The sequence below is a fragment of the Hemicordylus capensis genome, chromosome 6, assembly GCF_027244095.1.
Source record: "Hemicordylus capensis ecotype Gifberg chromosome 6, rHemCap1.1.pri, whole genome shotgun sequence".
In the NCBI taxonomy this organism is placed as follows: domain Eukaryota; kingdom Metazoa; phylum Chordata; class Lepidosauria; order Squamata; family Cordylidae; genus Hemicordylus; species Hemicordylus capensis.
Genome location: NC_069662.1, coordinates 10613911 through 10627042, shown reverse-complemented (window position 1 = coordinate 10627042; position 13132 = coordinate 10613911). Strand labels below are relative to the sequence as shown.

Here is a 13132-nt window from a genome sequence, read left to right as displayed (position 1 = left end):
GAGCCCCGCCTCTTCTCTACACCCTAATATTTGCCCTGTGGCTTTATAGGGTGTATATAACCATTTCCAAAATGCTTATTGATTTTCTTCTGTTGCATTCTTGAAGTCCCTGGCACTTGAGTAGGTGAAACAGTCACAACAATTTTCTTAATTATAGGGGAGGTAACCATTTCTGCCAAATTGCTGGCTTCTCAGGGACATCATTGGTTGCAGAAGCACTGAAGCAAACATAGTTATCACGTTCTATTCTAGCTGCTCCATAGCTGATGCAACTGGAAAGTAAGTTCAGAAGAGATGACTCCTAGAATGATCCCCTAGGATGGAATCAAGCAGGGCATGGGCAAACTTGGGATAGAAATGGCAATATGATGAAAAGCAATCCAAGAATGCTTATTGAGAGAGATTCCTTTAAGGACTGATATATACAATAGCAGGGGGGAACTGTGCAAAATGAGAGTCCATCGTCCCTCTGGGCCAAATCTTAGCCCTCAGTGGCATTATAGGTTTTAGATAACCATTTCAGACATCCTTATTGTTTGTTTGCTTTCATGCATTGATTGATACATCCTTTCAACAAGCTGTATTCAATGGGCGCTGATTTGGCCAACATGTTTTCCAAAGGGATCCCAAACAGCTGGATTATGCTCAATCTTACTATTACTGTGATGGAAAAAAAAGCCTTGTTAATGCCTCATGAGAGAAATACAGAATGACTTACAGAATGTCAGGAAGAAATTGCTCATTAGAGAAAGTCCAAACTCTAACTAGGGCGATTTCTAGTTTGCATGGGATTATAGGGCTTATATAACTATTTTAGACATGCATATTGATTTTCCTTCTTTCATTTTGCAAGTCACTAGGGCTTCAACAGGTGAAAGAATTAGATATGTTGCTAATTATAGTGGGGATGAAAACTTCTGTAAGACTGCCAGGTTCCCAGTGACATCATCGGTTGAAGAAGCACAGAGGCAAACATGTTTATTAGATCCTGCTGTATCATCCAGCTGCTCCTTAGCTGATGCAACTGGGGAGAAAGTTCAAAACCGGTGACCCCTACAATGACTGCCTAGGGTGGAATCAAGCAATTCCTGAAATTCTTGTAACTTTCTGCAATGAAAGTTGTGCACTGCCCAGAGACTTTGGATGGGGTGGTCTAGAAAGGTAACAAACAAACAATGTAGTTTGTAGCACTTTAAAAGGTTTTTATTCCCCCCACCCCCAAAATGGGGTGCACCAATTTACTTCCAATTAAACAAACAGACGCCTAAATCAGACATAAAATACCTGTATACTGTAGCTGTAAAAAACAGCACGAAGGGGGAATTAGTCATCCTCAGCTCCACCCACTGTTCCCTATAATTTTTTTCATCATGAGTTCTATTCTGAGATTTGTCAATGACTTTTGTTCTGGACAGCAATATCAAGGCAGTGTGCGCACATGTTCATTATTAGATGTAACTATAGATATCGTACACACACACCATAAATATGGAAGGAAAGAAGTGTATTTTACAATTCTACTCTATTTGATTACACAGCATAATAAAACAAAACAATACTTCAACAAACAGTTATTGGAGTGATAATACTAGGAGAAATAAAATACTAGGAGCAATAGGCATGAAAGTGACTCATTTGTTTTTCAATCCAGATCCCCACGTAGACAGCCAGGAATGGGAGTCCAGATGTTTAGAGCAAAAGGAGTGTATCCTGAGTGGCGCACCTGCTTCCCGGAAGCTCCTTCTTCCTGATGCTTCTCATTCATTCCATTGAAACCCGGCTGAGGAGAAAAACACTGTGGGAGGATCGGGGACAGACTTTGAGGAGGAAGCTGTGGCTGGAGTGAGGGCTTAGCATACACCTGCATACCTTTTTTGCTCTAGATATCAGACCCACTTTTTGGGGTAGACTTGGCTGTTGTAACCAATGGGTCTGCTACCATTGCATCTTGCCAGACCTTGCATATCATTCTGTACTACCTTTTCTTGGCTTCCACAGTTCTTTATCCCATCCAGTCCACCCAATGCCATTATACCTGCTTCTTTGACAACCTTCCTCATAATTTATGACAGGGGCAAGTGCTGATAATGAAACGATAACGTGGTGGCTGATGGGTGGTCCCCAATCGCCCCTTATCCTATCACATGCAGCTGACAGGCTGCCTCAGTGTTCATTTTCTGAGATTCATGGGTAATTCTGGAGAAGGAAAGATGAGACACACACAAACACACACTCACAACTGTGAGGCGGGTCTCACAATCAGAGACCCACCTGGGGAGGGTTGGAGGGGAGAGTGGCCGATCTGGGCAGCCCGATCGGCCGCCCACATGACTGCCGGCTCTGTCACAGAGCCGGCAGGGGCTGGGGAGTTCGGGGGCCGTGTGGGTCCCAGAAGCTCCAGCATGCCCTGCCTGAGTGCACAAGGCATGTTGGAGAGACCCCCGAGCTGGGAGGCTGCTTTTCAGCTTCCCGGTTGGGGGTCTCCTCATGAGTAGCCATGGTGCAGAGCCGCGACGCAGCAACTCACGATTGGGAAGCTCCGCTAACCCAGGCTTAGGGGAGGGCTACCTAAGCGGGTGACCCACTTAAGAGCCACCGGGCTCGCAGCCAAGCCCGGTGGTTCTCACAGACTGCAATAATTGGGCTAGGTTCCCTTAGCCCGATTTTTGCAGACTGTGTGAATAGCCTCTGTGAGGTTTAACAGGGCTTTATTAAGGCTAATGATTACAAGTGTAGGTGATTAGGCATATAGGCAAGTAGTTATCCATTTCATTTTTCTATTATTGTAGTGCAGTGTTCAGTAACAGCTAAAAGCATTCCTACAATCAATTGCCACTTATTGTCAAAATGCAGAGCTGTTAGCTAGGAAGGAGTTTTGGCCTCACCAAGAAACAGGCAGTCGCATTATCAGCCAGCTGTGCACGAGCGCCTTATCTTGCTGTTACATAGTAACAAGACAAAACAATTCCCCAACCTGGCAATCAATCATTGTTTCCCTCTTAATTTGGTCTAATAATTTCTATGACAGTTAACTCATACCTGATGCTAGGCTCTTAACAGAAAAAGTATTTCCTTCTAACCCTTGTACTAAATGCTGAACAGTTTCATTTCTTTTGGAGCAAGTAGCTGAAGGATTTTGCTATCTCCTGATTGTTCCCAAAACAATCCGAGCAGCTGTGTTGGCAGAGAGGAAAAAGCTAAAGTGCAGTGTCCAGGGAGGGAGGGAGATGGGCAAGTTTAGGAAGGCAGTTTAGGAAGAGGGGAGGAGGAGGGGCTGGAAGGAGGGGAGAGCGACAGAGGCCGTTTCCTCCCACCTGGCAAATGACGGCTGCGGCAGGGGCTTTGCTGGATAGGTAAGAGAGAGATCCAGGGACATGGGGGGAAGGGGGAGGGGGAGAAGGTGTGTTAATCCGAAATGACTGGTTTGTGAAGGCATGGCTCTGGGCAATACTTGCCAGTTTCCCATTGAGCTAGAACGAAATGTCCGCTGGCTTCTCCGGTGGGAGGGTAACTGGCTCTGAAGATACAGAGAGGGGCTACATGGTACATCTTCCATGAAGAAGCCCATGCATACCCTTCCCCTATGAATGGCTGTCTGCAGCTTTTTATACCTTTTTGGACACCTCTCAAAGGCAAAATAATCACCTCATCTACTCAGAGTATCTCCTCTTTGATAAACAAATTCCAGCCCGGCTCTCCGAATTCCAATCTCGCCCTTCAGGGAGGAGCCAGTCAGGAGTCTGGCCTGGCCCTTTGTCTGATCAAATTCAAGATAGAGACACTTTTTAATGTCCAGCTGGCCTTGGCTTGTAGCCATTTATTGACGTTCTTCAGCCCAGAGAAATATGCTAGAAGGACAGGGAATGTTACATAAGCTAGTGTTATATGAATGTGTTAGGCCCCACAGCATGGCATAGGTGTTATCATCTATATGTAGTGTCTTATAATTTCCTAAATCAGCTAGGTATGATTATGCTTGACATGTCAAACTAGTTCTCATGATTGGTTTTAGCAAGTCCAGAGCAGCCCAAGGCTTTTTGCAAGGCAGTAAACAGCTTCAAGGATCGGAGTGAGTGAGGGAAAATTCTTCTCTTTTCCCATGCTCTCAAGAATAGCATTTCTGTTCACCGGCTTGGCTTAGAGAAAAATCAAAGTCAGGCTTCAGCTTTCTGCCAAAATGACAATTCAGATGCAGGCCTTAATCTATCCTTTTTGTCTTTGGGGGGTTTCAGTGCAGGCCCTGGTTCTAAAAAGGAGTCCACCCACCTGTTCATATCAATAATTATTGGACAAAGAAGTTTATTTTCATTAGATGAAAAGGAAATGCCCATGTTTGTTTTTACGGAGTAAATAGTCAGAAAAAGAGGCATATACAATATCAGCCAGGTGAGCACAGTGGATGGTCCCCCAGTGCTATATACAGGGTTGGTGTTCGGGATCAGCATTCATAAGTAACTGCCAAGGACGCAGGGCCCCTGGAAGTGTCTGCTGTTGATTCCTGAGAACGCCTTTGTGCCCACAGGTGATGGTTCTCTCGTTTGACTTCTTCAGGTAGGAGGGGGTCCACAGAGGGCAGTTTGCCAATGGCCACTGAAATTCTGCCCTGGATCATTAGAAAAGCACTTATTCGAGTCAGGAGATGGGTCCTAATTCATGTGATGACTCTTCATTCTTAGGCCACAACAACAGTATAGTATATGACCTATTGTACAATATTTGGAATACTTGCCCGCAAAAAGTTATCCCCCCCCCATGTTTTCTTTGTTTACACAGAAAATTGGCCTTTAACACAATGTATTTGACCATTGCTTCAGTTTTAAGAGACTGTAAGTGTAGGTTTATCATACTGTTTACTTTTAACTAGGCTATTTATATTAAATATGTATTTTTAAAAATTTAGGAATATTTATTTAAATAAATATAAATATTCATTTATATGCCACCTATCAAATTGAAGCTGAATCCAAGCAAGACTTGGAGGGGGATTGTGGGGGATCATTGTGGGGTATCAGAATTTGAGGGATGTGTTAGATCTTCCTGTGCTAAATGGGGTTGCAATAACCCAGATGGAACAGGTACAAAGCTTGGGAATGCTCTTTCCAGAGTGAGGCTTGGGAGATCCAGAACTCTTGATCTCAGGTTAAGTCTATATCCAGGATTGCATTCCATGAGCTTTGGCTGACTTGACAGCTGTGCCCATTCCTTGAAGAGAATGAACTCAAAACAGTGGTGCATCAGCTGGTAACATCCAGGCTTGTGGCAGGCAGACTGGTCTCTGGGGTAACCCGGCAAGACCATATTATGCCTCTTCTTAAACAGTTGCATTGGCTGCCAGTATGTTTCCAGACAAAATACAAAGTGCTGGTTATCACTTTAAAGCCCTGAGAAGTTTAGGCCCAGGTTACCTTAGCTCTCAGAAGAAGAGCCCCTTCTTCTGTATGATCCCGATTGCACGTTGAGATCATCTGGAGTGGTCTATCTCCAGTTACCACCAATATATCTGCTGGTGACTCAGAACCGTGCTCCTATGTAGCTGCTCATGGAGTGTGGAATGCACTCCTGGCAGATATCTGTAGTTTGGGCTCATTGTTGGCCTTCAAGAGAGCCCTCAAAACTGGCCTTCCAAGGTTTTTAAATTGTTCTTAAGTATTTTTTTTAAATGGCTCTAAATTCTTTTAAATTTGTTCCAATGTAGGTATTTAAAAACACTGGTCAGAGGATGGAGCCCTGAGGGACTCCCTAGAATAGCTCCCCTTTCAAAGAGCAACTGTTACTAAGCACCACCATCTGAAATCTACCCAAGAAATAGGAACAGAACCACTGCAAGGCAATGCCTGTGATCCTTAAATCCCTCAGGTGTTCCAGAATGGTGCCATGATCGATGGTACTGAAAGCTGTTAAGGGATCTAGAAGAACCAATAGAGTCACATCCCCTCTGTCAATTCTCTGCTGACATCTTCACTGTCAGTGGGTGGGTGAGAACCTGAGATAGGAATAGGTGAAAGTGGGTGGGAACCAGAGAGTAAGATGTCAATTGTAGCACCTTAGATTTTTAACCCCAGTGACAAAGGGGCATGTCTACCAATGGACTGGTTCAGACATCACATGGAACTTCAGTTGTCACTGAGCCCTTTATCACAACCAGGGAAAAAGAGCTACCCAGGTGTGCAGGGAGGAAGCCCAAAAGGACTTACTTCTTCACATACCATCTTGGAAACATTCCTAGGCAGGTGGATAGTCCACCCAGACAGGCAACGTTTGCTACTGGCAGCTCTAGGGATCAGGGTGCCTGGACGCACTGTCTTGTGTCACCCCACCCTCTGGAAATCCAATAATACACTGCACAGGTGTCTGGTTACAAGTCTGCCAACCTTAGTAGCTTGCAGTTATGGTTGATAGATGATTGGTAAACGTGGAGGAGGGAGCGCTCACTCCCTTAACCTCATTTTACAGGGTAGCTCCATAGGCGGTTTTGCCACTGTGGTGCTACCAGGATTGGGAATGATCCTGGCAGTTCACATGAGTGTGCAAATCCAGGCAGGGCAACGTTAGCCTGGTTTTGCACACACGTGCGAAAAGCCTCACGGAATTGTAGAAATGCACACCTCTTCTCTTATTCCCATGCAAGCATTTATATCCTATTTACGTTAAAATGAGCCAATATCGGATATCTCAGCCACACTCATCAATCTTGGGATATTCTAACTAGTATTACCTTCATGTAATGTGTAATTTTATGCTAGTCGCTGACTGTAATAAAGGCTTCTGTAACTAATGTATTTCAATAATTCAAGATCGGTAACTCACTTCAAATCATGGGTACAGATCAGGGGGTTATTAAAGAAAGTAGCTAAGGATACTGCCAGTCACTGATTTAAATATCTCCTGTTGTTCTAGTGCTTCCTCTGTTCTATTATGGATGCAATCATTCTAGTATTATTATTCTTGTATTGCTCTTAGCAGCCTTTGGGATCTTACAGGACAAAGGCAGGATAATTATGTTATGCTTGGATGTTTTCTCATTTTTAGAAGCTCCCTTTTGTTCAAATCGGGCCTCAACAGAATTATGTAACATTTAGGGGAAAAGATGCACCCCAGTAACCCAGTGCAGGAAGCCAAGATGGAGAAGACCTCCACAACCACCATGTATTTTCCTCTTGTACTCAGATATGTTGGAACAAAGGACAGCCAAACACTGCAAAAGACCAACATGCTGAAGGTGATGAACTTGGCTTCATTAAAACTGTCCGGTAATTTCCTGGCCAGAAAAGCCACCGTGAAGCTGACAATGGCCAGAAATCCCATGTAGCCCAGAACACAGTAAAACATGGTAAGTGACCCTTCATTGCATGTCACTATGATTTCTCCAGACAGGGAGTGCATGTCCAGATCTGGGAATGGGGGAGTAGTGCCCAACCAAACAGCACAAATGCCAACTTGAACAAGGGAACAAGAAATGACAGTCCAATAGGCCAATCTTTTCCCTACCCATTTCCGGAAAATGCTGCCTGGCTTGGAAGCTATGAAAGCCACGACCACTGTGATGGTCTTGGCCAAAACAGAAGAAATGGCAATGGAGAAGATGATGCCAAAAGCTGTGTGTCGGAGGAGGCAGGTGATGGGTTTAGGCTTCCCAATGAATAGTAAGGAGCAGAGGAAGCAAAGGAGGAGGGAGATGAGGAGAAGGTAGGTGAGACTCCGATTGTTGGCTTTGATGATGGGAGTGTCTCGTAGCTTAATGAAAATGCCCAGCACCAGAGCTGTGATAGTAGAAAAGAAAATAGCCACTAAAGCTAATGTGATACCCAAAAATTCTCGAAAAGAGAGGAAGGTTAGAATCCTGGGAATGCATTGATATTGTCCTTTGTTTGGAATGTAATCGATGGGGCAGGTCATACAGGAATCCATATCTGAAAAGAATCATATAGTTGTTTTAAAGCTACCATAATGGATCTCAGGATGTTCAAACCCTCAGCCATCTCTCCCACAGCACTAAATAGAAGACTGATATTTCACAATGACCTCAGAACAGTAGTACATCTGCTGGTCACCTCCAGACTTGACTACTGCAATGCACTCTATGAGGCTATTCACATGATTGTAGAAAATCAGGCTAGCCTCCACTAGCCAGATTTTCTACAATCGTGAGAGCCACCGGGCTAACCTGTGAGCCCGGTGGTTCTTGAGTGGGTAACCCGCTCAAGTAGCCCACCCCTTAAAGCGGGTTTGTGAAGCGAGCGCTCCGCAAACCCAGTTTTTGGGATTTGAGTAGCAATAGCAATAGCAATAGCACTTATATTTATATACTGCTCTATAGCTGGAAGCTTTCTAAGCGGTTTACAATGATTTAGCATAATGCCCCCCAACATTATGGGTACTCATTTTACCGACCACGGAAGGCTGAGTCAACCTTGAGCCCCTTGGTCAGGATCGATCTTGCAACCTTCTGGTTACAGGGCAGCAGTTTTACCACTGAGCCACCAGGGGCTCTTATAGCCACAGTTACTCATGTGTAGACCGCCGGTGGGAGGCTGAAAAGCAGCCTCCCAGCTTGGGGTCTCCCCAGTATGCCCTGCACACTTGCACTGGTGCTTCTGGGCGCCGGGCGGCCCTCAAAGTCCCCAGCCCCCGCCGGCTCCGTCATGGAGCCGGCAGTCATGTGGGCAGCCGATCCAGCTGCCCAAGGCTCTCTCCCTACTCGTCTACTTAGCTTCCCAAACCGGGTCTCACTGATCGTGAGACCCAGCTCACTGTGGGGCTGCCTTTCTATGTAGTCTGGAAACTGCAGTTGGTCCTGCTCCTGAGTGCAGCAGTCAAGTCGGTCTCTGGGTCATCTCGGAGACACCATATCACTCCAATCTTAAAAGATCTACACTGATTGCCAGTATGTGCCTGGGCAAAATAAAAGGTCTTATTTATAACCTACAATGCCTTAAACAGCTTTGGTCCTGGGAATGTAAGAGAATGTCTTCTTTGCTATGAACCACACTGCCCATTGAGATCATCAGGAAACGTTCATCTGCCGTTGCCACCTGTTCATGCGGTGGCTGCTCGGGGATGGGCCTTCTCCATTGCTTTCTCGAGGCTTTGGAACACAATCCCTGCTAAAATAAGAGCCTCCCCTTTCTCTTACAACTTTTAGAAAGACAGTCAAAGGAGGCATTTGTTCACCCAGGCTTTTAATTAGATACTGTTTTAATAGTTTGATTATTTTTCATAGTTTTACAGGTTAAATTTTAAATGGTTGTAATGTTTTAACCTTTTTCATTTTTTAAAATGATTTTGTTGTAAACTGCCCAGAGACTTGCGTTTTGGGTGGTATACAAATATGATAAATAAATAAAAATAATAGTGTAATTCCTACCCTCCTGGTTTGAAATCATCCCTTCTGGACAAGGATCACAATCATAGCAGCAAAATTTCTCCTCTTTCTTCTTCTTCCTGCGGGATCCAGGATAGCAGATGTCATTACATAGAGAGAGGGGAGGCACCTATCATTGAACAATGGAACAAATTTAGGAAATATTGTTGGAAATTATCCTTATAAAACAATGAAAACAAGTGGGTTGATTACATAGGATAATTAAAAACATCAGTAGTGATGGATGGATTCCTGCAGATCCATTCCATACCACTTTCACAGAGGAGCTTCACAAAGGACTCTACCCACTGTCCACCTCCAATTATTTGGGATGTGGGATATGTTATGTATCCAAGTAGGATCTCCTCATTCAAGCAGTGGAAAAGCCTTAAATCTGTCATGATCTCCCCTGTGGTCTTCCTTCCTCTCCATTCAATTCATAGGCTATTTCATATTATACTACTTAGGATAGAATTTGCAAGTACAATCTCTTAGTTCGGGCAGGGCAAAAATCCTGAAGTCTGTCATGATCTCCATGATGTATTACATGGTTTTCTTCTTCTCCACCACTCACATCAGGCTAATTCACATATTTCTCATTTGGTAACCCATCCTACCCAAGCTCAGGAGCTGTGTGCACTCCAATTTTTTGATCATCTGTGAGTAAAAGATGAAATAGGAGTGGGAAGAAGTGATCACCTGCTAAACAACAGCTGGGTCAAAGGGCTCCATCGATGTGGGCAGCTGGACGCACCTGTTTCTCAAGATAGAAGCATAAACCCTCCATCTGAGTGGCTTCTTGGCATATGATCACCTCCTCCGTGCGCTACTTTGTATTTAATGCACAGAGGATTGGGTAAAGGGAGCTCGCACAACTCCTGAACTTGGGTAGGAGGCATCTCCTAGCCTAATTAGAATCATGAGAATCACCCTTCTGTTACATGGATCTTCCTCTGTCAGCATGTAAAGATGATGTGAATAGCCCAAGGGACCGCCAAAAAATTCATCTTAAAATTCTACCATTCACTTGGGAATGCATGTCTATTTGCACTGTGAAAAGGCCAATCTGTCCAATCATGATAATGAATCAGATTCTATCATTCTTGCATTGTTCACACCATGCAAGCGATAGTCTGGATCATGTCAAGCCATGGTAGCCTGGAGAAAGGCCATGACAGCAGAAAGCAGAAACCATATAGCAGAAATCTCTGATGCCCTCAAGGACTTGTTACTAAAAGACTGAGGCTAAAAATGAATGCTTTTTTCTTTTTTCCTTCCACGGACACTTTTGTCTGCCCTCAGGAATTAAAAGATTGGCATGAATTCAGCAGACTTGCATTTGCATAGGCCATTATTGGGTCTATGTTTGTTTATTTTTGTTAGGGCTTTCACTTCTCTTTTCATTTTCTTTGTCACATAAATGTGTTTTTGCATGCCTTCTGAGACCTGAGTCAGAAACCTTTTCCTATATTTGGTTTGACCTAGTTTGGCATTTATCATATTAAAGGAACAATGAGTTAGATGAAATCCCCCTCCCCTCTGCCTCGCACTGCGGGGAGGGATCTTTTCCCAGCCAAGCTCAGCACGAGGACCAAGAAGGGTCCCGATTGGCTGGCTGGGCTTGGTGGGCGTGGTTTCGGCCGATAAGGGCCATTCCACGCTCAGAGCCGACCAGTCCGTTTTGGATTGTCGGCAAGATAGGAGCTCCTTGTCAGAGCTCCTTTCTCTTTCCAGCAGGGGGGTGGGGTTCGCCCGAAAGCAGGCGAGGCGGCAATCGGCGGTTGGTCCACCGTGGCAGCAGCAGGTTCCGGGGCTTTTCGGCGTCCTCGCGGTAGACAAGGAGAGGCGTGGCTGCAGCTGTGGGGCTGCTCTGGCCCTGGGAGCCTTCTCATCGCGGCGTATCTCCCTGGCATCGGGGCTTTGGCCCTCTGGTTTGGGGGTTCCTTCACCACCGAGGGGTGGATGGGCCAGTGGGTGGGGTCCCATTTCGGGGTGGGTGTCTTCACGGGTGTTTTCCCCTTTGTTTTTATTTAATGTGCTTGGGGCCCCTGTTCTGCCCTTGAAGGGTTTTTTGGTTGCTGGCCTGGTGGTTGGGTTATTGGGTTTGCTGGTGCCTTTTGTGGGCCTTTGGCTGCATGTTTTCCCCTGGGCTTTGGGCCTTGTTTGGGGGGGTTCTTTCTGTGTTTAGTTTTAGATCCCTAGTTTGATATTGCGTGCAGTGATGCTCCGCAAGGCAAAGGAGAAAAAGGGGGGCGCGTCCCATTCGTCAGCCTAAGAGGCCTGCCTCCCCTCCATCTTCCTTGGATGAGGAAGATGGTGAAATGGTCCTTATTCGTGGCTTAATCAACCATATGGAGGTGTTAGAGAAGGCTAGGTCTGCTCCTTCTGACAAGGGTGCAGGGCCTTCTGGAGGGGGTGGAGTTCCGGCTCCCAAGGTCCCCCAGCGGACCCAGGGGTCTGCTAGAAGTCAGCTACTAACGTCTATTTCTAGCAGGTTGGAGGCATTGGAGAGAGGATTGAACCCGGCGGGCCCGGCCCCCCCTGGGGGGCCGGAAGCGCCTTCTGCGCCTGGTGGACCAGCCCCGGCTCAGCCTGTTCCTGGGTCGCCGTCTCCTGTAGACCCGTCTCCTGAGGTTCCTGCACCATCGCTGCCTGCACCCATCGTTCCGGTTGGACATCCACCTGCAGATCCGTCTACGCCGTTGGTTCCGGGTGAGCCAGCAGCACCAACACCTCCCGGCGGCACCGGCCAGTGGCCTGCTGTTCCCTGGCCGATTCCTGCCATGGGGGGATGGGGACCAGCTTCGTACTGGTCCCCCTACACACAACATTGGGGCTTGGGTTTTCCCTTGGTGTTTCCTGGGGTCACGGCAGGGACACAGGGTGCGGCAGAACAGGTGTGGTTGGGTGGGCGGCCTACAAGTGGCCCGTTCTCCCCCCCCCACCCCCAGGAGTGTTCCCTCTTCAGGGCAGGATGCCAACAATCGGCCTGGTTATTACCCAATGGGAATTCTGCCTTCGGCCCAGCACGCTCCCTACAGGGGCATGGGCCTTCCTCTTGGGGATCACTTGTTGCCTTCCTCTAGAGAGAAGATCCTTAAGGGGGAGTATGTAAACATCTTTAGTCTTCTGTTTAGGGAACCGGAAGTCAAACATAAGGAGGGGGAGTCTTGTAAGGAGCATGAAGCCACCAAGAGGAAGCCAGTGGAAAAGACCTGGAATAACTGGCTGTCTGGCTTCACTATTTATATGGGCGTGATACTTCAGGCGCAACCGGCACGTGGTCTGGTGCTCCTGAAATATATGGATTTTATCCACTGTGCTGTCTCGGATTTCGCTGGATCCTCTTGGATCTGTTATGATGAGAGTTTCCATATGAGGGCAGCTTTAGACCCCACACTGCCGTGGGATACACCTCTGCAGGAATTATGGATGGTGATCATATCTCCAGCTCGTCCAGTTGAAGGGGACCGCTTGGATAGTGGACACTTGCTGTCCAGGCTTTCCGGGGTTTCGGCTACAGCAGGGGCAGGCCAGCAGTGGGTTCAACCCCACCTGGTCTGCTGGGTGTATAACACCAGTGGCAAGTGCTCTCACTCCCCCTGTAGCTTCAAGCACGCGTGCAGTTTTTGCGGGGCAAATCACCCTAGTACATCGTGCTCCCAAGCCAAATTTGGTAGTCCTGGGTCCAAGTTTAGGCCAGGGAACAATAGGAAGGGTGGTCCTCCCCCACCCCCTTTGAGTAAGGGGCCCCAGCCCCATCAAGCTTGA

The 13132-nt window shown here is 46.6% G+C and overlaps 1 protein-coding gene across 1 annotated transcript; it reads right to left on the bottom strand.

Annotated features, from left to right (window-relative positions):
• Positions 1–6996: 6996 nt before the first annotated feature.
• On the bottom strand, positions 6997–12736 carry LOC128330811 (vomeronasal type-2 receptor 26-like). Its single transcript, XM_053264177.1, has 3 exons — positions 12362–12736; positions 9365–9491; positions 6997–7910 (listed from the first exon to the last, which is right to left on the bottom strand). Exons 1-3 carry the CDS (start codon positions 12734–12736, stop codon positions 6997–6999), a joined length of 1416 nt encoding a protein of 471 aa, XP_053120152.1.
• Between the last annotated feature and the right edge of the window lie 396 nt (positions 12737–13132).

Excerpts from the sequence above, each read along its gene's own strand:
- LOC128330811 (XM_053264177.1), bottom strand. The coding sequence starts at position 12,736 with ATGGAAACTCTCATCATAACAGATCCAAGAGGATCCAGCGAAATCCGA. Across the intron at positions 9,492-12,361 it reads GAAGGCAGAATTCCCATTGG|GTGCCTCCCCTCTCTCTATG; the intron begins GTAATAACCAGG and ends GTTCAATGATAG. Across the intron at positions 7,911-9,364 it reads GATGATTTCAAACCAGGAGG|ATATGGATTCCTGTATGACC; the intron begins GTAGGAATTACA and ends GATTCTTTTCAG.